At 38.7% G+C, this 23057-nt stretch overlaps 1 protein-coding gene across 3 annotated transcripts in view; it reads right to left on the reverse strand.

The window, feature by feature from the left end:
- The window catches only part of CNTN3 (contactin 3), a 328834-nt gene that overhangs the window by 27399 nt on the left and 278378 nt on the right, over positions 1-23057 (reverse strand). For all 3 annotated transcript variants that reach the window (XM_059940197.1, XM_059940199.1, XM_059940198.1), the window contains 6 exons: positions 10280-10397; positions 9270-9428; positions 9021-9170; positions 7000-7070; positions 5823-6057; positions 2976-3091 (listed from right to left, as the gene is read on the reverse strand). In XM_059940197.1, coding sequence (XP_059796180.1) covers positions 2976-3091; positions 5823-6057; positions 7000-7070; positions 9021-9170; positions 9270-9428; positions 10280-10397 — 849 coding nt within the window. The remainder of the gene's footprint in view (positions 1-2975; positions 3092-5822; positions 6058-6999; positions 7071-9020; positions 9171-9269; positions 9429-10279; positions 10398-23057) is intronic.

The raw sequence follows: 23057 nt of genomic DNA on the forward strand, positions 1-23057 counted from the left end.
CTACCTGCCCCCAAGCTGTCAAAACAATCGCCAGTGACTGGTAACATTCCTGTGGTGCTTGGAAGCCCACAAAGCCCATTTATATATAGTCTCTTGCTTATTTCTCTTAACTACCTCACAAGCTACAGCCAGGTCAGAAATGATTATCCTATCATACGGTTTGTAAAGGACAAAGTTATGAATGGGGGATGTGTACTTCAGTCTGCTGCTGGAGGGATGCAAAATGTGCTCATTTATTTTCTTTAAGTAAATTTGATTTAACACTGAATTTCATATCCTGCTCAGCTAATGGAAAATTCGACTTCAATCACTCCTGGGGCTCCCTTCCCAAAGCCTGGCCAAGATAACTTACTGTTACATTGGTCTGATCCCTTTAGGCCCAGCAGTTCTGCCATGCTTGGGGAATAAGAAGTCCTTGCTGAGTGTGGGAAGCACAGCTGTTCCCTTCTGTGGTCTGGCCACCAACTTGGGCACTGCCAGGTAGAAAGCTCTGGGACCCACGAGATTTTGTAAGCCTCAGATCTTCGTTTCCTCCAAGGTCACCTGAAACTTCTCTTGTATTTTTTCCTCTGTGGCATGTTCTCTCGCTTCACCCTCTAGGATACATGAAATAATCTCCTTAAAGGCTTGAGCTTTGGAAACAAAGCGAGGAAGGAAGGGATCTCACAGGCAACCCCATCTTGATAGCCGTCAAAAACTCTCATGAGGCAAAAGAGCTTGGAGTCGAAGAACTGCTTGAGAATAGTTACTGGGGAGAAATCTATGAATTAATATCGGAAAAATTCTTCTGGGACATGGTTCACACTTATTCATTGCTTATTATTATGAGCCAGAAACTGTGAGAAGCACAGGTGCCTAATCTCATTCAATCCTCTCAAAATCCTAATTAGGTTAAGCCCATTGTTCCCATTCTGCAGGCAGGAAAATGAGGCTCACAGAATTTACGTAACTTTTCCAGCACAGTGAGTGGCAGAGCTGGGACCTGGCACAGGTTTGACCTCAGGATTATGCTCCTTTACATCTGTGTTCCTTCCATCACACTTACCGTTCCTGTCAATGCCATTTCTCTAATCATTGGGGAGCTACTATTGGTTGCCCGCTATCTTTCACTGCTTCTACTCACTGTCAGGGAATTAAAGGAATTTTCCATCCAAGTGTTCTTGGCTTCCTTTAAGATGCTGATCAAGTTGCTCTGCTGTATTTATGTGGTGTTTTGCTTCTTCAGTATCACTTCGGTTTCCTTAAGTCTGGACAGCTCTGTGATCAGGGTCTCTGTGTCAAGACCAGGGCTTCCTATACATACGTGTGCAGGAAGACGTTTCCCTATGGGTATTTACTAAAAATGCACCTTCACAACACCCACCCCTAGATGTTTGGGTTCAGTGGGCCCAGGGAGGATTCTGGGGGCTCATCTTCAGCAAAAATTTAGGTAATTGTGGTGAAGGTGGCCCATGGTGCATCCTTTGAGCATCACTGCTCTAGCCAATCCTTCCTCTACTTTATCTTTAATTTATCCAAGTCACTGCTTGTTTGGTTACAAGGACCAGGAACTCTCTCAAGTGCAAATGTAAAGGGGGCTGGCTGAAAAGGAGGACAAGGTGACATTATGAGAAAGAAAACAGCCAACTCAAGAACTGGTCAATTGTCAGAGAGCTCTTCTATGTTGCTCTTCAAGCTCCACGGGTCCTTGTCTCCTCCATTCTTTAGGGCTGCATGAAAGTATGTCTGCTCCGTCTCATCTCTGTAAATCAGCTTTGTCCTATCTGCCCATGGCCTTCACTTGGGAAGTCTGAACTGGGTCCTAAATTTGACACATCACTCACTGCATTATGCTCACTGAACACAATCTCTATGCTGCTTGCTTCAATACTTCAAACAAGAATCTGACTAGCTCAGCTTAACTGTCCATGGGTCAGCTGCCTTTGAGCAAGTGGGCACCCTCGTGCAGTCACTGAGGTTATGCTGGCAAGTGGCAGGGTACACGGTTCTGTACTGCAAACACGTGCATGTAAACCTACCACTGAGTCAGGAATTAGAAGCATGAGGGAAGCTTGCTAAGAAGACGGCTGTGGGCCGGGGTGAAATCACAGCTGTGGCTACCACAGTGTCACTGTCACAGAAACCTTCTTAAGACTTCGCTTTTTATCTTGTCAGCTCTCAGCTCAACTGCTCCCACTCTTCTCTAACTGCTCCCTCCTAAACGTGGGGCCCAGTCCAGAATGGTTCTTCTTAACATTCAGAGCCGTCTGTGAGCTGGCCCCGCTGCACCCTGCTACCGTCACCTGCCCCACAGGAACCCCCTTCTGCAGATGGACCTCTACTCCTTCCACTCTTTCAATGTGCCATGCTCAGCCTGGAATGTTTCCACTTTCTCTACGTTTACTTATTTTTTCTTTAAAGTCCTGTTAAACCTTACTAGCCTTATGAAACCTTTCAAGGTCACTCATCCCTCAACCACTTTCTGTGTGGCCTGTTCTGCACTTCATTACATTTGGTCTTGTGTTATGCCGTTTCAGACCTTTCATCGTATTTCACCAAAGACAATTATTTGAAGGCAAGAATTACATTCTACAAGGCTGACTTCTCTAGAGCCTAGAAGTAACAAGGTCACCAAGAAAATAAGACAAAGCACCGGAAGAACTATTAGCAGATATACCCAGTGAACTTAAATACTATGTTTCGAGCTCACTCTTATTTTTTAGCCAAACTAGCTAAAGATTAGGCCCACAGGATACATGATTTCCTTTCATTTTATTATTATTTTTTCCTTTATACCTCAACTAAAGTCACTTTCATTCAACTGGTTGAGTTAAAGTCAATATCCGTTGATAGCCACACAGAACAATACGGTGATAAAATTGAACAAAAGTCAGACTTTAGCTAAGATGTCATTGTTAAGAAGACTTTTAAATGAAAGCAGACAAGGTAGCATGGCAACATACTTACACGAGCTAATTAATTTGAAAAGACATTACCTCATAGCCGAGTAAGTGTCCGTTGCTCAACTTCCAAGGAACAGCCTTCCAAGAAACTTCAATTTCTGAGGAAGACAAGCTATTTGCACAAACTTGAGATGGAGCTACTGTAGGCTCTGTTTGGGAACAGAAAAATATATTGACGTTCTTATTTTTTTAAAAAAAGCATTTTAACATATTTGAAAATGTAAAATATTCTGTAAAAATATTTGAAAACATGAACCATGTCTTGGTCACTTCCCATGTCCTAGGAAGAGACAGCATCACAGCCACAGGCTTTTCCTTGCGGAACAGCCAGAGCAACTTGCTCCCTCTCTGGCATTCCCTTCTTGGTATCCTACTTTCCTCCCCTTTTTCCCTTGGTTCTTTCCTCCCTATCATTATTTCTCTCCTCTCCGTCCCACAGTCCCTATGGGAAATCCTATGCCCACAAGTGCTACTTATTTTATGTTATTTTTTGTTTTTCCAAATAAAGGTCAAGGTCTACAGAATTCATTTATTCAATAAGCATTTGGTGAGTGCCTTGTCTAGCCAGGCCCACAAGAGGGGCAAAGTTAAATGAGATCCTGTACTCTTCTGGAGGAGATAAGCACACACAGAGCTTAATACACAGGAAGAAATCCCCTTTGTAATGGAGAACTCTTGGGGCTTCATGGATCTCACAGTGATTCTTTCCTCTTAGGAGCTCTGAGCAGAGATGCGTCCTCCCCCAATATCCATTTCTACGTTAAAGGATCCTGCTCCCTGGCCATGGCTGACGCATATTAAGATAGACCCCTGGTCCAAGGATGGGCCTATTAGATTTTTTTCTCTTGAGAATTTGAAACGTGCTTTGGAAAAACGAGGAAGACTTGAGGCCAATCAATCCAGCCCTGGTGCCCTAGAGAAGCCCTAAGTTTCTGAGGGCCCAGAGCTTCTCTGACTAAGGCTCTTCATGAGGTTTGCTATTTACCTCTCTCTTTGATTCAATGAAAGGTCAGAGTATATTTCCAATAAATCCCTGCTTTTTTAAAAGACAAGTCGAATCAGTTTCTGACATTTGTAACAGAAAGACCTTTAACCAAATCATCAGTGGTGGCAAGAATGGAAACAGGAGAAGGAAAGTGCAGGAGGCAAGAAGATAGAAAAAGGCTCTGGCCGTCCCTCCTTCCCAGCTGCTGCCCGCCCCCAACCCCATCTACCCAAACTCCCTGGTTAATTTAATTGCCATCACCCGTCAGACTGCTGACCTGCTCTTGTAATGATAATCCTTCTCAGCAACTCTTGGAGATGGGGTCTGGCTATGAATATAAAAGCTCTTGGTTTTGCAAAAAATTTAAAAATCCTGTTCTCTTTTTCCTCTCAGAACACAGTGGGAAAAGAGAGAACAAAAATAGGAGGTGACAGTATGATGAAAAATTGAGCCTCCTTACTGTTTTTAGGAATGACAACTGTGGACCCACTTTCTCAATTTACTGTAAGGCTTGGAGGATAGAGGAGATACTGTGAAATCGTATTTCATGAGCTCAAACTACTCAAGAGCAAAGGCCCCGGGTTAAAATACTAGCTCAATAGGTCTGTATGGATTTTGGCAAGTCCATTAATTTCTTTCCTCAAGCTTCCATTTTCTCCTGTGTAAGTGGGAAATAACAATAGTATCTACTTGCCATTCCTCCTTGGAAAATTCCAATTAGGTAACGTCTGGCTGATGGTAAGCATCCAATACGTGTTAGCTCCTGCCATTCTAACTAGCTAGAACCTCATGAGATAGCCAATATTCAGCTGCTTTTGACCTATAAAATGGCAATTTCATAGGATTCTCCTAACGTTACTATTATTTTTACTATTACTTTCTGGGACAGAAAGGCAGAGAAAGGGAGTGAGTCCAGAGTGGAGTATGTATGAATCTATACCGGCTAGAACTGGTGAAACCCATCCTCAAACCTGCATATTCCATACCTCCCCAATGTCAGATTTCTGGTCCTCCCTCTCCATCCTGCTAAAACCTCTTTCTCAGGTCTAGGAACCACTATAAAGCTTCAGACTAGGGCACTTCCAAAAGAATATCTTAATCTTACCTCCCGAAGAAGAAAGCTGTAGAAGGCTGTGCTGCTCCCTGCTTCACAGACTGGAACTCAGTGTATTCCTCATAAGCAGATTTTTAACGAATTATTACCCCCTCTAACTATCCATTGAGTCTCACGCTTCAAGTAGGCATGGTTGATCTTTATTACCTGGACTACTAACTATGACTTCAATCATTCTCCTTTTCAAGAAATATATCTGAAGTCACAAAGAACTTCCAAATGGGTTTTTGGAGCACAATTGGTTGATTAAGTGTGGTACTGACATACAGATCTTCCTTGACTTATGATGGGGTTACATCTCGATAAACACATCCTAATTTGAAAATATCATAAGTCGAAAATGCATTTAATATACCTCATATAGCAAACAGCAAAGCTTAGCCTAGCCTACCTTAAACAGGCTCTGAACACTTACATTAGCCTACAGTTGGGCAAAATCATCTAATATAAGGCCTATTGTACAATAAAGTGTTGAGTAGCTCCTGTAATTTATTGACTACTGTACTGAAAGTGAAAAATAGAACGGTTGCATGGTACAGAATAATTTTAAGTATATCCAGTGTTTACCCTTGTGGTTGTCTGGCTGACTAGGAGCTGTAGCTACTGCTGCCCAGCACCCTGAGAGATTATTTTACTCCATATCACTGGCCCAGGAAAAGATTAGAATTCGAAACTCGAAGTACAATTTCTACTGAAATGTGTCTCACTTCACACCACTGTAAAGTCGAAAAATCATTAAGTTGAAGGCCATAGCCTATGGCTAATCATAGCCCTTCCATACCTTCTTCTGCAGAGAACACTGTTGTCACTGGGCTAAACGGTCCTTCGCCTTTGTTATTATAAACACCCACTTTAACTTCATACAGTGAAAATGGCAGGATGCTTTCATTTCTAAAGACGTATCTTGGGGTATCAGGAGATGTGACCACTGTCTGGATCCAGTTGGTTACTCCAATAGGGCGGAAAGCAACAACATATCCAAAACCTTCACCATTCTGTAGTTCTTCAGGGACTGGCTATAAAGGAAAGGCATATTAACTCACGCTTTCACACGAGAGCAAGGCAAGAATAAATGCAGCTATAATGCGGAGTCTTTTGTAAAAGCCATCAAATAATCATCTACATTGGATTAAGTGGTTGGATTAAAAAAGGAGAAAAAGGTCAGGGGGACAGTCAGCTGCTTTTAAATAAACATGTGCCACTCTTTCATAGCCACCAGATAACTAACTGGAATTTTCATAAATTATTCAGATTTTTGAGCATCTTGCAGCCGCAATCTTAGTTCCGAATAATAAAGATATACTTTCAGTTGAAATACTGCATCTCTAAATCAAATAAAAATCATCTCATCCCTAATGTTGATTTTATAGAAAAAAACTACACATTGGCATGATAATTCAGAGCAAAAGAGTAAAACTTTAAAAAAGGAAATAAAAACAATGTATTAAACTCAAAGCTGTATTTGCATCATGTCAAAAATTCCTATTGACACTCCATACTCTCTTGACTTCTTATTTTTCCAACCACATCTTCAAATAATGTAGACAATTCTAGTGCCTTCTGACTTTGTTAATTAATATTTTTCCTAATTATGACTTAAAGCAAGGGCTGAGAGAATGGCTAGGAAGCAGCACGGGCTGGAGAAGTGGCGTGTGCATCACCAGCGGGGGAGCAGCTCCAGAGAAAAGAGCCAGGACTAGACTCTCAGCCCTATGCTTACCAGCCAGATGACCTCGGGCAAATTATTTAACATCTCTATGCCTTAGTGCTTTCACCTAAAAAATGTTGCGAGGATAAAATGAAAAAAATATGCAAAATGCTAGGAACAATGATTAACACAGAGTGAACACCCAAAAATATTAGCTACTAGTTCCAGCCACCACTACCAGCACCACCCAGGATGCCATGAGTGTGGGAAGAGCGTCACCCTGAGGGGCAGGCGCTGTGCAGACACTTACATCCCAGGTGATCACCAGTTCAGACCGGCTCCCACCTCCTCCACTGGCGTCTGAAGGAGGCACTTCCGGCACTGAAAGATTAGAAAGAACGACTGAAACCCTGCTAGCATCTGGTAATATTTATCTGAAAGAAGACTCAATGTTGTTTACCTTTAATACTTAAAATAATTTGATCATTGGCACATTACACACGTGTGTGTGTGCATGTGCACACATGGGTGTATATATGCAATATCTGTGTATATATACGTGTGTGCATATATATGTGTATATATACATATATATCTTTGAGGGAGATCATCACATGCTTCATATTTGCATAAAGTTATTAGAGATTCAAAATATCTCAAACAGTAAGAAAAAAATGACTCAGTGTGAAGGTTAATAAAACAAGAAAAAGTGATTCATCAGGGATGATGATAAATCAATCCCATACGGACATTTTTTCCCCCCAGTTTCAAAGCTATTTTTTTAATTGAGGTATAGTTGATTTACAATGGTTCAGGTGTACAGCAAAGTGATTCAGTTATATATATATATATATATATATATATATATATTTATACATATATATACACACACATATATATTCTTTTTCAGATTCTTTTCCCTTATAGGTTATTACAAGATATTAAATATAGTTCCCTGTGCTATACAGTAGGTCCTGGTTGTTTACCTATTTTATATATAGTAGTGTGTACCTGTTAACCTCAAATTCCTAATTTATCCCGCCCTTCTCCTTCCCCCTTTGGTAGCCATAAGTTTGTTTTCTATGTCTGTGAGTCTACTTCTGTTTTGTAAATAAGTTCATTTGTATCATTATTTTTTTAGAGTCCACATGTAAGTGATATCGTATGATATTTGTCTTTCTCTGTGTGACTTGACTTCACTTGGTATGATAATCTTTAGGTCCATCTACATCAGCATGAACATTTAACTTGTGACTATTTCAAGTACAGATTTAGTTCTCAGAAAAACATTGGCTCTATATAAAGATGACCAATACTTAAACCCTCAAATCCTGTTATGAGATAATCTTTATGAACCTCACACAGGCTTTTATGCTGAGAAATTTATGCTTAGTAAATCCCATGACACACCTAGAACATAAGTTCCCTGAAGGTGGGTCTTTGTTGTATTCAGAGCTGTACCCACTGTACCTAGAAAGTGCTCAGTGCACAGCAGGTACTTCCTGAATATGTGTTGTGTGAATAAATGAACTGAGCACCAAGACAGACATGGTTCCCCGATTTCTCACAATACCTGGCATAAACATTATATGCATTGTCCCATGTAAATGAGCATCATTAAAATTATTGAAATGTATTCCATGACTTCTATCTTGGCTTTGTTCCAAAGTAATATATTGGCTGTATTTCAAACATAATTTTAGTCTTAATTAATACTACAGACTCTGAAAAGGAAAGTCTTAAATCCTCTCTGATGCCTCAATAATGTGATACCATGTACACTTTCTACTTTGCAGTTTCAATGTTAGGCTATTTTTAGCATTATAAAAAACAGTCTTATGGTTATTATTAATAGTTGCCCCACATGGACAATTTTAACAATAATTCTCTCTTAATTTAATACTCAAGGGGCCAAAATATACCTATTCATCAATCGCTTAAGCTTGGTGGCAGAATGAGATTTCCTAGCAGCTGAACTCCCAGAAGTCATTATCCTACCAATTTGTCAATGCTTGTTATAAATGAAAACAGCATTTCCCCTGTTAACGGGTGACTATATCAGATAGTAATTATAACCTTAAGTGACAAAAACATATTCACTCTACATACACTAATGAATGCTGACGATGGACTGAACTCTTGCAAATGTCACACTACATCAGAATCACTTACACGTGTCTTTTGACAAATGCCATATGGCCAGTCTGCCATTAGATAGTTCAGATAATTGCGACAATGCATTATCGAGGCTGGAGATCAAGCGCAAGAGAAGTGGAAATACACACCCAGAAAAACCTATGAAGCCATGACTCAGAAAACAAAAACACTAACCTGCCTCCTCAGTTCTTACTTTTTCTGAGGGTAAACTGGGTTCTCCACCTCCGATTTTGTTACTGGCTACAACCCGAAATTCGTATTCCACCCATGGATTTAACTCGACTACCGTAGCTGTGTGTGTTTTCCCATCAATGACCTCAGGCACTACAAAGGAATATTTCAGAGAGGTAAACGTCTGCATGTCTTAGGGTTGACCTGAAATCCATTCATATGTACCGGTGGCATTTGCCTCTTCCCCTTTACCTGTTGTGGCCGTCTGCCAACCCACGGAGAAAGGGGTCCGTGCCTGGATAGAATAGGATATAACGGGGCTGTGGTTGTCTGTACCTTCTTTCCAAGAGAGTTGGGCTGTTGTATCTGTAATTTCATCTACCTTTACGTCTTCTGGTGGTCCAGGTGAACCTAAGGCAAAAATGCAAACAATATTTAGCAATTCCATAAACGTCATTCTCTTCTACCAATGTGAAGAACATGCCCCATAGCACTTGAATCCCTTCAACGGATCCCAATTTCAAAAGCACTTCGGGAAAAAGGACATTTACCTGGCAACAAAATTTCCACTTTTTTTCTTTCACATTCCTGTTGTTAGATATTAAATCTGTATTTTGAGCCATGAATTCCAAAGGCATAATACTCCACAATTGCAAATGAAACCTGCTTTTTGAGCCCTCTATTCAGCATGATTCCTGCACTGTTCCAAATTCAACATCCTTTACTTTTGGCGCAAAACCTTTTTCTTTAATCTTCTGGGACATCTCTGTAGTTCCCAGTTTGTAATCTAGAGCTGTTTTATTCTACCATGCACTCTGGGTATTTTTCAGCTCAGTAGCAAATCAGTACTTTGGACAGTAGCTCAGACTGGCAAATTTTCTCAGGCACCCTAGATGATCCTGTGTTTTATTTTGGAAGTAGACACACACACACACACACACACACACACACACACTATCACTACTCTCTTTCATATTAAACACTACTGCTGAATTAATGACATGCTCAATAACACATCAGCTTGGCAGCAGCTGTGGAATGCTCATTACAGTGAGAGCTATTGGAATGACAGAGTTGAGATTTTTATTTCTTTGAATTAGCACCCATCCTTATTCTCACATCTTCTGCTCTATTTGGGCAGGGGGATCAAATCAATATTATATAACTCACATGTTCATATGCTATCTCATCATGGTTTTTCAGTGAGAAAGGCTCAGTTAAGATGCGAAATTAAAGAAGCACACAGAGCCATTAATGTTTACCTCTCACTATGAGGTCAGCGGCAGATGAAACACTGTCCACCCCTGTCTGCACCACACAAACATATTTCCCACTGTGTTTCAACTGAATGTTTCTGATCATTAAATCGCCTGAAGAACTCTGTTGGAAAAAACAGGTAATGAACATATTATTAGTTTGAAAACACAGAGACTCTCGAAGGCTATGGCCAACAACACCACTGGAATAAAACCCGTATTTAGAGAGAAGACCTAGGTGGTTCCAAGACATAAGATTGCTACGATGGAAAGTATGGAAATAAAAACAGGTTAAAAACCATACATGATTGCAGACATAGATTTCTGTAGCTAAATAAACAACAAGCTTTCCCCTAGGCATTTATGGTTTCAGAGATAAATAAGGGCAGAGATTACAGTCTCAGAGTCTATTTACTTTCAATAGGGTGACACTTCTTTTTATATCCACTGCTCAGCACCAGCGCAACTCTTTTCTCTGGTTCCATCCTCTTTGCAATTATCTGCCTGAGAAGAAGACAGAAGCATTTAGGTATCTGGTGGGAGATAAAGGCAGCACGACAAGGGGATTATCATGGTTGAAACACTTTTCTGAACACTTTGAAGCTTAAAAAGCCTAATGCTATTTAATTCCTTCGCTACAGAATTTAGGGACGGTCAGTATGAACCCCTCAATAAGAAGAAATTAAAACATTTTTAACCAAAAACTAATAGCTGCCCATAAAGACATAGGCTGGCATTCCCCAGTGCCAATTAATGAAGCAAATGTATTTCTAAAAGCTCAACTTCAAATCGTCCTTGTTTTAAAAGAATGTAAAATCATGTTCGTAAAATGAGTAACTGCAGGCCAGTTTCATGCATTAGTAAAAGTATGGACTGAAATAAAACGATTTGGAAAGCAAAGCCCTTTGAAAAGGATCACTTAATGGAAAATCTCTAAAATGGTATGGAAGAGGAAGCAATAAGTAGTTTGTCTTATTAATTAAAAGGATAATTTTACTCTTGGGTTTTCCCAGTATTTGTTGAAAGATGGATTCCACTATCCTGCTTTTAGGTAATTTCCTAAGATCTCCTATCAGGTAGTTTCTTAAATATTGCTTCCTATCCTTAGGATTCTTAATGCGCTATGTATTCTCCGTTGGTTGGATTGTATGGCTTTAGCCTGAATTTCTTAGTATCAGGAAAAGGCAGATGTGAGCTGATTGATGGCTGTAATTAAATGATAATCCAGAAACTGTTGAGTTTGCACATTTTACTTTTATCAAGTTAAACTTTTTCGTTTCCCTCCCTCTTTCTTTCTCCTCAGGGTTACTTAGAAATTTATCCCCAGGACAAAGCCTTCAATGCTTGCTGACCTTTAGAAACTCTTTAGATTTTATGAGCCCCATATACTCACAGGAGGTTGATTATCATTTCTATAGGAATCTCTTATTTTCAGTGAAGTAAGAACTGTTACGATTAAATTCCATCAAGGCATTGGGATAAGCTGTTATTCTTCCCTGTGTTTATTTGCTTATTTTGAAAGCAGTTGGGTAAAAAAAGAGAACTGGAAGTAGCACTGTCTTTTTGTCCTCAGACACATGAATATAGCTTTTAGGCACATAAGCTCGTTTTCTTTCTTGAAGGAGTAAAAAAGAGATTGATGTTGGGTTTGTCATTTCTGTTCACTTTGGTATTGATGGGTAGAGAGAGATATAACTTAGCTAGCTTGTGTAATAACCAAACCACCTTCCTGAAGAAATATAGTTAGGCTCACCATGAAGGGAAATATAATTTTTAATTATATTTTACACTGCAGAGTGAAAACGGAAGCAATAAACATGTAGACGGTAGGAACCATTGATTTTTTTTTCAGCACCAACATGAAACTGAGTGGATGAATACATAAATGAAAAATAAAATGTAGCAAAAACTAAGGATCCTGTACTTAATTTTTGTCTTTCTCAGTAGACTATATTTATATTGTTCCTCTTCTAGTGCTTTTTCTCTCTCACTCTATCTATTGTCTTTTCATGGAGCAATATGAAGAGTCAAGATTCATCTTAACAAAAGTTCATCGAATGCTTGCCGTATTAGACTCACTCGAGGTTAGAGAAGTGTGTTATACATGACCTCTGCTCTCTAGGATGTAAACCCAAGTCAGGGATATATAAATATATATGAAACAAGTTATGTTTACAAATTTAGAGAAGTTATTTAATAAAGGTTAAATAAAATCACATGGCACATACCATGTGTACACAACCTCAGAATGCAGGAGGCAGGAGATTTTTCAGTCCTGCCGAGGATGTGGAGCAACCGGTACTCTTGTTATTGCTAATGGGAATGGAGACCGGTGCAATCACTCTGGAACCTTGTTTAGAAATATCTACTAAGGCAGGATATACCCATAATCTACAACCCGGCAATTCCGTTCCTAAGTAATACATACTTTACAGAGATGTGTGTGTATGTTCATCAAGACATTTACAAGAACGTTTGTGGCAGTACTAACCATAATAGCTAAAGAATGGAAACAACCTAGTCAATCAATGAACCATAACTAAATAAATCAATGAACCATAACTATATAGACTGACATAGCTAAGTCTCAACATAAAAGATATAAATCAGATAGAAAGGAGTACAATGATACTAATCTATCATATCATAAATCTAGACTGTGACTATCTTTGGAGGGATATTTAGGACTGCAACGAGGCATCACAGGGACTTCTGGAATAGGGGTCATGTTGCTTCCTGATTTCATCGTTGGTTACCTGAATGTGTTCATTTTGTGAAAATTCACTGGGCTACACACTTACAATTTGTGTATTTTTTGGCAGAACATAATAACTCTCAAGATGCAGCTGTTATAATGTACAACTATAGCTCTAAATGCTCCACTATAAATAGGACCATCAGTGAAAAGGTCAAATAACATGGCTGTTATTCTAAACTCCAGTTTCTTTCACAAGAATTAAATGTTTAATAATAAAAGTGCAATTAATTAGAACATTCTATAACTTCTTATTAAGATGCAATTGATTATTCCCAGACATTAAAAAAAGATAAAAAAGGAAAAGGAAATTCCAAAGGGAAGTTTCACTTATATCAAACCAATTCTTGTCCCCATCAATTTTCACTGCTAATGGTTAGAATATAGTTTGTTACTGATTAACTATGATAAAGGGGACAGGAGAGGAATGTCTGAAAAAACCCAAGTAGCATTAGTCTAATTGTGGTAAAATAGCACTTGATAGATTATTTTTCAGTATATTTATCAGTAAAATTGCATCTATTATTTAGATACATTTAGAAACATGCTTCTAATTCCTCAGAGTGTAAGTGTAAAACAACTTACAAACATTAATAATCTTTGAATAAATTCTTAGGAACACTAATAACCCTTTGAATAAAAATAGCTTCTACTTTATTATCTGCTAAATTAGTTTGTTAGTCTTTCTTTGTATTGTTTTCCTAAACTCTCCTTTGTCCCCCTTCCCTCAAATAGAACGGACTAGAATTGGGACAACGCAGAGTCAAAGCTTCATTTTCTTCACTTCGCTTATCCCTATGGCCCTTAAAACGTCCCCCTCCAAGTGCAGCACTGTAATCCCCAGTCTTTCCAGAAAACAAGTCCTTTTTCTATGCCGCTGATCACAGCATTATTTGAAAATGGAGCTTTTAGCAGTGCAAGAGGCCTATTTCTACAGCTTCAACAGGGGTTTAAGAAGAGGGAGACATTTCCCTAAGTCATATGAATTTTAGCTCTTTCTCAGAAGCACTATCTTTTTAAATAGGATCATTCATTCCAAAACTATTCATTAAGCAATGGTTATACTTTAGTCGCTGGGGATACAATAGTGAGGGAAAAAACCAGTCCTTATGTTCATGGAGCTTACAGTTGAAAGACAGCCATTAATCAAATGACTACCACAAATCAATGTAAAATTACAGTGTAATGCAAGTTCAAAATACACAGACGAATCTATGATTCTGGAGTCTCAATGTATTGATAGTTGAGCTAAGATTTGCAATATGAATACAAGCTATCTAGCAAAAGAGGTTAAGAAAAAAATGGTCTACATTAGAGCACTTACACATATGCAGAGACTCTAAGGCAGGTGACAACAGAGTCTCTTGTGGTAGTGGGAGGGATAGGCAATGTCAGGGGGGATAGTCAATCCACAAATCCATAGGAATAGGCCTCTCCCACTACCAAAAGCTCCATTTCTGTCCCCAGAAAACTAAAATTTCACTGTAGCTAATTTCAGGTTCATATTCATGTCTTAATGATAGTAAATTTTTTATTATATTTGAAAAAACTTGTAAGCTTTTCTAGAATTACTTAATTATCTAATTAGTTGTTCACCTAATTATATAGATTTCTCCTAGAAAAGATCATATTTCCAGAACATGTTACAGGTATAAACAGTATATGGATTTATAAGTCAAATCACCTTTGAAATAAATGCTAACAGAAAATCCAGTGAGTGCATGAGACGAAAAAGAAGATAAGCTTGTTAACTTTTTCCCTATATTTTCTTAGGTGACGATGCTAGTGGAATTTTTGATGCAGTTGAAAAACCACTCTGCACTGAAAGAAAAATACTGCATGATGTGATAACCCACGCCAGCTGGAGGTAAGAAAGAGACAACTCATTCCTAATTACACGTAAGCTGAGAGTACATCGTGAGATCTACCATATGCTACAAATCAAGGTATAAAATAAACCTTGGAACTTGGAAAACCTCTAGACCCCTGCAAATGTAGCGTGCACTCTGAATAAAACAAATTTTCAGCAAAAACTAATTTCCTAGTAAGCACTCTTGATGTACATGCTGCTGCTGGACTGCCAAGAAGCATAATTTTCCAATTTAAGGGGAAAAAAAGCATTTTGACAACTATTTGGAAGGCAAGGTAGAATAGAAGCTCCTCCTTTTTAAAAATCACTTTACACAGCCTGTTTCTGTATAGATTCCAATGTTAATCATTCATCCCGTCACTGGGTTGCCTTCCAAGTCCTGACACTGCATGTAAATCATACACAGGTGACTAGGGAACAGTCAAGCCTACAGGTTACTTCTGAAACCTGAGTGGTGTTTTTCTCTGTGAAGGCCCCTAAGGGAATTGGTGGGAGATGGGTCACCTCTGTATTTCTGACCAACCAAGTTAAATCTTGCCCCATCCCTACCCCAAATGGCTGCAACAAGGCCACCTTTGTTACAAATGGACACTGCTCACCCAAGGAACAGAAATAATTGGCAACCACTGAAACATGAAAATGGGCCCTAACACTGTAAACACTTTTAGTTTTTCCAACTGATTAATAATTTCATCTGAAACTGTCTGATGCCTGGTTGTCCAAACAGGTGATATTTAGTGCAGGTAATATGCAATCCGTTCACATCAAAATTTTTCGACCTTCTTTGGTACCAATAAACTGAAATAATTGATCCATTACAGGATTTAGAGCCCTAGCTTGTCCCGTCATAACTGTTTTGAAAGAATAACACATGAAAGATAAAAACTTGGTCAAAGACCTTCATACATATTTTAAACTGTGTCAATGCCCAAGTTACCTTAAAGGTATCAGCTTTTCTATTTCAACATCAGGTTCACATTAACAACTTGGGGATTTTTTTTTTCTGGCCACTGTAGTGTTTATGGAGTATCTTACTGGAAGTTGGTGATCTCAGGATCCAGTGTCTATTCCCACAGTGATTGTACCTCAGTGTTTTCTAAACTTCAACCATTAGAGTCACACCGCCACATTTTTTTTTTTTTGCCATATTCCAGTACTAACTGCTCTACTATTTACTTGTTTCTTAAACTGTTTAACTTTCTTAAATAATATGGAAGTCAATACAGAAAATGTGTACTTTTATCTAACATGGAAAACTGTCGATCACAGTAATAGTTAACTGAAAATGAAAACAGTGAGTGGAAAATAATGCCAATGGACACTGTCCAAAATAATGTAAATGGACACTAGGTGGGCACTCTCAAAGTCTCTGAGACTTGGACCTTTGCTCTTTTAATTAAAAAGGGAGATTAGCAAAAATTAGAAAATCATTCGTGACAAACCTAACACCATACTGAATTATTCTCCTTGATTTAACCTAAATGATTGAAATGAAATTGAAAATAGAATAGATCTCATTCTGCATTATTTAATATTGCCTATTGGGTACCTAGTCTGTGCTTTGCAAAACACTGGGCTACCCAGATCACTTAACCCAGTAGTTTTCAACATTGGCTGTACAGTAAATTCACCTGGAGAGTCTTTAAAAACATACCAGAAATCCCTAGGCCACATCCCGGAACAGTTAAATCAAAATGGACTAGAAAGAGGAGACCCTTTAGCTGATTCTAATGATCAGTTAGTATCTAAAAGCATTAAATGCCCGAGATTTTATATTCTTCACATCATCACTCCTCCTGGAAATAAAAGCTTCAAGATAGTCACTCTTTTCCCTAGCTCTAAAACTCTGCAATTAATAAATGCATAAAATAATCATTAAGTTAGGTTGCTTAGTGCTGGGTTTATAAGCTGAGAACAGTACACCTGTACATATTTTCATTCTGGAAGATGGGTGAGAAAACTAGTACCTGTGAAACAGGTACTATATGTCAAGTACAAGGCACATTTCCTTGACATTAGATTGCTTTGGTGTACTTGTTGTCATTTTAAAAACACTAGTCATTGAAATAATTCAACATGGTGATAGATTTCTATAGATTCATATAGCAACTTACTGTTAGTCAATGTGAATCACCCTAAGATTACTCTGAATTGATGTGACGACAGTTCAGAATGCAAGTATTTCAAGTCACAAGAGCCTACCCTGAGTAACAATTTATCTCATAGATCACAGGTCTTTTTTTTGTCTTTGTTGCTTTTACCCCCATATTAGAGGTTTAAAATACACTGGGAGCAGATCTGCCCCTTGCAGAATTATAAGGTTAGTATATGAAAAAGGGAATCCCCTGATACAAAGGCACAAAAAGCCACTGTTTCATGGAAACTTGACCAAGTTGTGCAAATGTCTTGTGCTCAGTTCTAGTTCCAATTACTCTTGCTGTGTAATAAATTACCCCCCAAATTTAGTGGCTTAAAAAACTGATGATCATTTACTCTGCTCAGCTATATATAATCTGAGCAGAGATCAGTAGGGGGACAGCTCGTCTCTGTTGTAAACCTCATCAGCTGGGGCAGCTGGAATGGGGACAGGCAAACCAGCTTACATGACTGGAGACTGGTGTCGGCTGTTGGCTGGGAGTTCAGCCGTTCTCTTAAGGTAGACCTCTCCACCATCCGCTTGGGCTTCCAAGCAGGAATTCCAAGAGAAATTGCACCAATGGAACCAGGTGGAAGTGCAGGCATTTTTATGAGCTCGCCTCAGCACTCACAGAGCACCACTCCTGCTTTTCTTTATTGATCAAAGCAGCCACAAAGGTCTACCTGGGTTCAAGACAAGAGGCGTACATTTCACCACTTGATGGGGAAGAGTGTCAAAGTCACATCGAAAGACGAGCAAGTTGGGTACAAAGTGTGCTTTTGCAGTCATCTTTGGAAAACACCATTGGACACGTCCCTCCAGATCCATTCTGTACCTGCCATACTGCTTCCTTTGGAGGCAGCTGACCTACATGGACTATGTAAAATGGTGCCCTCACTTTCTGTCTTTTCCTTGGGTTCCTCCCATCAGGAAATCTGAGGAAGGGAGAACAGTGAGTTCGTGGTATTTGTTTATCAAGATTCATCCCTGCAGGGTTGTTTTACTCTGACTGTGCCAAGAACCCAAGATAGACTTAAAACAACCCCACCAACTCTGATCTAGACGCCCTTTCATGTCAGGAGCCTATGCGTGAGCCAGAGAAAGGATACCCGCAGGCAGAGAGAATAAAATTACACTCTCTCCCAGGAGAGTTGCTCCCAAAGAGATCACACCAACTCTACTACAACTTCAGACCAATGTATTCCCACAGTTTTCCTGATGCTCTGGAAATCAATCAATCAATCTCAAAGTCATATTTAAAAAGTTGAAAAAAAAGACTAGGTTGGATGCCAAATCCAATCTATCATTAGACTATTTTTTTTGTAAACAGTTATGATCTAAAATTTTAAAGTCAGTATTAAAAAATGGTTTACAAAATCAGAGTGTTTACTGTTATAAAAAAACAGCTAAAATTCCTGGTTTTTGTGTCTAAAATTTTAAATTGCCCCAAATGAGCCGTTTATTCTTCACTTTCTTATTCATGTCCAGATCAATTAAATGGTATAATTAAATACTGCCTTGCAAAGTAGAATAATTTTCTTTCTGAAATCGGAGCATAAAAATCCAAGTCACTATGGACAATTACAAATCAATAATAAAAAGGCAAATAACCCAATTAAAAAACAGGCCAGTCACCCTGACTTCTGATTTTCAGTTGGCATATAAGCAGTTTAGCAGTCATCACTCTGTTCTAACAACAAGTAAAAGCTGAGTAACTCCTCTTCGATCTGACAGAGAAGTGAGGCCATGGAAAAAACCACTACCTTCAAAAGTGGAGAGACAGACCGACAAATACAGAGAACCACAACTTACTGGAGCAGAAATCCGCCAGCAGAAATTTCCCTGGGAGGCAGGACTGGGGTAGAGAAACCCAAACTGTGATGGGTGAATTGCTGGACGGTCAGCGTGGACAGGTCTGAAAGCTAACACTCCAGGGAACCCTGACACAGGTGGTTCCCCATCCTTTTCTGAGTTTTACCTCCAGGAGCTCTACCGGGTCCTCACAGTGAATGGTGAGGAAAGATCCCCTCATGTTTCTGGCAGGGGAAGGGAAAATGAACCATTACGAAATAAGCCAGAGCCCTCTGTTCTTCTGAACAAAGGCTGCCTTTAGGAGAAACTATTTTACCAGAGCCTAACCTGCTGGGGTTTTGTAAGAGCCTAATACGTCTCCCTAAGAAAAATACCCCAATCCTGATCCCTCTAGCTTCCCACGCGGGGGAAGGGAAATACAAAGCTCCAGTACCTCCGGCCATCCTGTCTCACCAGATGGGAAAGGGGGAGATGAAGAAGCACTGCGGAAGTTCACAGTGCAGGGGCACAGGCTCACCAGAACAGCAGACCAAGTCACAGGCCTGGAGAACACTTCCTCTCACCCCCCACAAACTCACTACGGTATCTGTAAAGGCCTGCTCACTGCAGTTCCTTTCAGCTAGCGCATCACGTATGCCTTTCAACAGAACAATTACCAGGCATATGAAAACGCAGAAAACACAGTGTTAAGAGGCTGAATACACATCAGAACAGGCATCAGATACGGCATGAAGTATCAGACCAGAAGTTTTAAAGAGCTATGATTAATATGCTAAGGGATTTAATGGAAAAAATAGATTGCAAAAAGAAATGGATAACGTAAGCAGAGGGACGGAAATTCTAAAAAACAAAAAAGAAATGCTAGCGATCAAAAACACTGTAAAGAAATAAATAATGGCTTTCATGAGCTCATTAGTAGACTAAACATGGCTGAGAAGACAATCTCTAAGCTTGAGGATATGACGATCAAATCTTCCAAAACTTAAAATGAAAGATGAAACAACTGAAAATAAAGAACAAAATACTTAAGAACTGTGTAATGGAGATATCAGAAGGAGAAGAAAGAGAAAAAGGAAACAGAAGTAATATTTGACGCAGTGGTGACTGAGAATTTCCCAAATTTATATCTGAAATCAAACCACAGGCCTCTCTCCAGAGAGAACGAAAATGATAGGTCAGAAACACGGCCCTCCATAAAGAAAGGAAGAGCATCAGAAAACAAATAAGTGAAATATTCTTAATTTATCTAATAGATAACAGTTTTTTCAAAATAATAATTCACTGCTAGGAGGAAAGCAAAACTAAACATACTCGTGCCATATGACCCAGAAATCTTACTCCTTGATATGTACCCAAATTGAAAACTTATGTCCACACAAAACCTGCACACAGATGTTTAAAGCAGCTTTACTCATAATTTCAAAAACTTGGAAGTAAACAAGGTGGCCTTCAGTAGGTGAGTGGATAAACTACTATATCCAGTCAAAAGAAAAAAGAGCTATTATGCCATTGAAAGATATGGAGGAAACATAAATGTATAGTACTAAGTGAAAGAAGCTAATCTGAAAAGGCTACATACTACGTGATTCCAACTATAGAACATTCTAGAAAAAGCAAAACTATGGAGATAGTAAAGATTATTGGTTGCCAAGGGTTGGGGGAGGGAGAGATGAATAGATGGAGCATAGAGGAATTTTAGGGCAGTGAAACTACTCTGAATGATACTCTAATGGTGGATACATGTCCTTATATATTTGTCCAAACCCAATGAATGTACAGCACCAAGAATGAACGCTAATGTAAACCACGGACCCTGGGTGATAATGATGTGTCAATGTAGGTTCATGGATTGTAACAAATGGACCACTATGATGCAGGATATTGGTAGTGGAGTAGGTTGTGCACGTGTGAGGACAGGGGTTGTATGGGAACGACTCTTTGCACTTTCCACTCACTTTTGCTGTGAGCTTAAAACTGCTCTAAAAATAAAATTTATTAATAAAAATAAGTTAATAAAATACTTATTAATAATTAATAACAAGTAAAAAATAAATAAAAATTTTACAAGTCACAAAGGACCACATCCTTCATGATTTCTTTATATGAAATGTCCAGAATAGGCAAATACCAGAGCAGAAAGTAGCTTTGTGGTTGCCTGGGGCTGGGAGTGTTTGAAGGTGGAGGAGTTGGGGGAATTATGGATAATGGGTGTGAGGTCTCTTTCTGAAGTAATTAAAATATTCTGAAATTGATGATGGAGGCACATCTCTTTGAATATAGTAAAAGCTATTTAATTGTATACTTTAGTTCAATTATATGAATTATTTCTCAATAAAGGTGTTAAATAAATAAGCCATCATGAATAAAAGGTAATGCTATGATTAGCAGACACCCTTTACCTCCTCATTCAGTTTGATTGATCTGTTCATTTTTTGGATTTATTAGATTTAAGCCTATTTTTGACAAGTCCTCTTTTTTCAGAATGTATTCATGAACCTTAGCCCCACCCCCTTTGCCAAACAAAACCAAACCAAAATTATAAACTACTAGTTCTTTCCTCTGCCTCCAGAGATGAGATATTTTAAATCTGCAAATCACAGATGCAGGTAAATATCTGTTAATCACAATTTGGAGGATCTGAAGTAGTCATAATCAATATCGAATGAATTGTTACTGACTCTCTTAGAACTTTCTTTAGAGATTTTTTTTAAGTATTTGTACATAATGGTGTTTGGATTTTCATGTGCTGGTATATACACAAACATATTTACAGGAACACAAACATACACATTACTGTCTCGGATGGTAGCTTATAGTTTTCAACTGGCTAACAGTAGGGTGGGTCCAGTGGTGGAATCCCAGTATGTCCTAAGCTCAACAGTGAACAACTGACAACCCCACCCTTGAGAAAAAAGTCAATTCCTAAGAATTGGAGTGATGTCATTTTATGAAAGGTTTGTGGGGAAAAATATGAAATTCACAACAAAATCTCCCTGAAATATTCTTTAAACATCTGCATCTCTCCCAAAGTTTCTCTCCTAGTATCACTAGCCTATCTAACTTCCCCAAAGTTTCTTATGTAACCCTCCTTGAACACTAGTTCTAAAATCTTCATATTCCCCTTCAAATTCCTACAGCTTGAATATCCCATTCAACCCAAGAAAAGTTATGAAAACTATTAGGAAAAGAAGAATACAGATTTTTTGACTACGTGAAAATGAAAACTTTTACTCTATGAGTGATAAAATAATAGACAAAGTTAACATAAAAGTGACATACCAAAGGAAGATATTTCCAGTGACTCACACTAAGATATAATAAATAGCTTGACTACATAAGGACCTACTGTAAATCTGTAAAGCAAAAGGCTTGACTTCTAATGGAAGAAATGAGCAGAGGACACAAATCTGCAAGGTATGGAAGAGGGACAGGAAATGGCCAGTACACACTGTGAATTTGTGTGTAAGTGAAGGATTTCCTGCTGTGACCTAAGGAGAACACTGTCCAATGGACACAAAATATACATGAGATGAAAATCTATTATATGCAAATGTCAATATCACTACTGTGTTTCTAGCAAAAATAAAATAGGTCTTATCTGGCTGATGGTTGTCTTGAAGCAGTGTGTGTTTTGTTTTTGTAACTTTCGGAAGTCATTCCCTATTGCTAGATTTAAAATAATTTTTTGAACACTCTTCTATACAATAACCCAGGCAGCTGGGCTATTGTGAATTTCTCTAGCTAGAAATTAGGTAATTTTTTGTTTTCTGCAGAAGTAACGATGCATTTCATGAGTCAGTATTAAGCCCCCAATTTTCTTGATTTGGAGGAGTCAGTCATAATTCTGAATCTTTCTTAAGTATCCAAATTACTAATAAGCAAAATGGAGAGATTCTCCATCTTACTATTAATCTGAGAAATGAGAAACTGTTGATAATGAGATATCACTTCTCAACCATCTGTTTGGGAAAATTTTTATTTAAAAAATCAAGGGAAAAAATCATGTGTGGGAAAGAATGTGGGGCAACAGGCACCTCCTGCTCTGCTGATGGGAATGTAAATTGCCGCAGCTTTCCCAGAGAACACTTTAGAAGCAATCCTACCAGCGCTGCTGGTAGCAGTAACAGCAACAGCAAGAACAACCGCAGCCAACAGCTAACATGGGTTGTTCTGAAGTATTTTATACACTTACCTCAGAATAAATGACTAG

Source organism: Balaenoptera ricei, chromosome 11 (assembly GCF_028023285.1).
Source record: "Balaenoptera ricei isolate mBalRic1 chromosome 11, mBalRic1.hap2, whole genome shotgun sequence".
Lineage (NCBI taxonomy): Eukaryota > Metazoa > Chordata > Mammalia > Artiodactyla > Balaenopteridae > Balaenoptera > Balaenoptera ricei.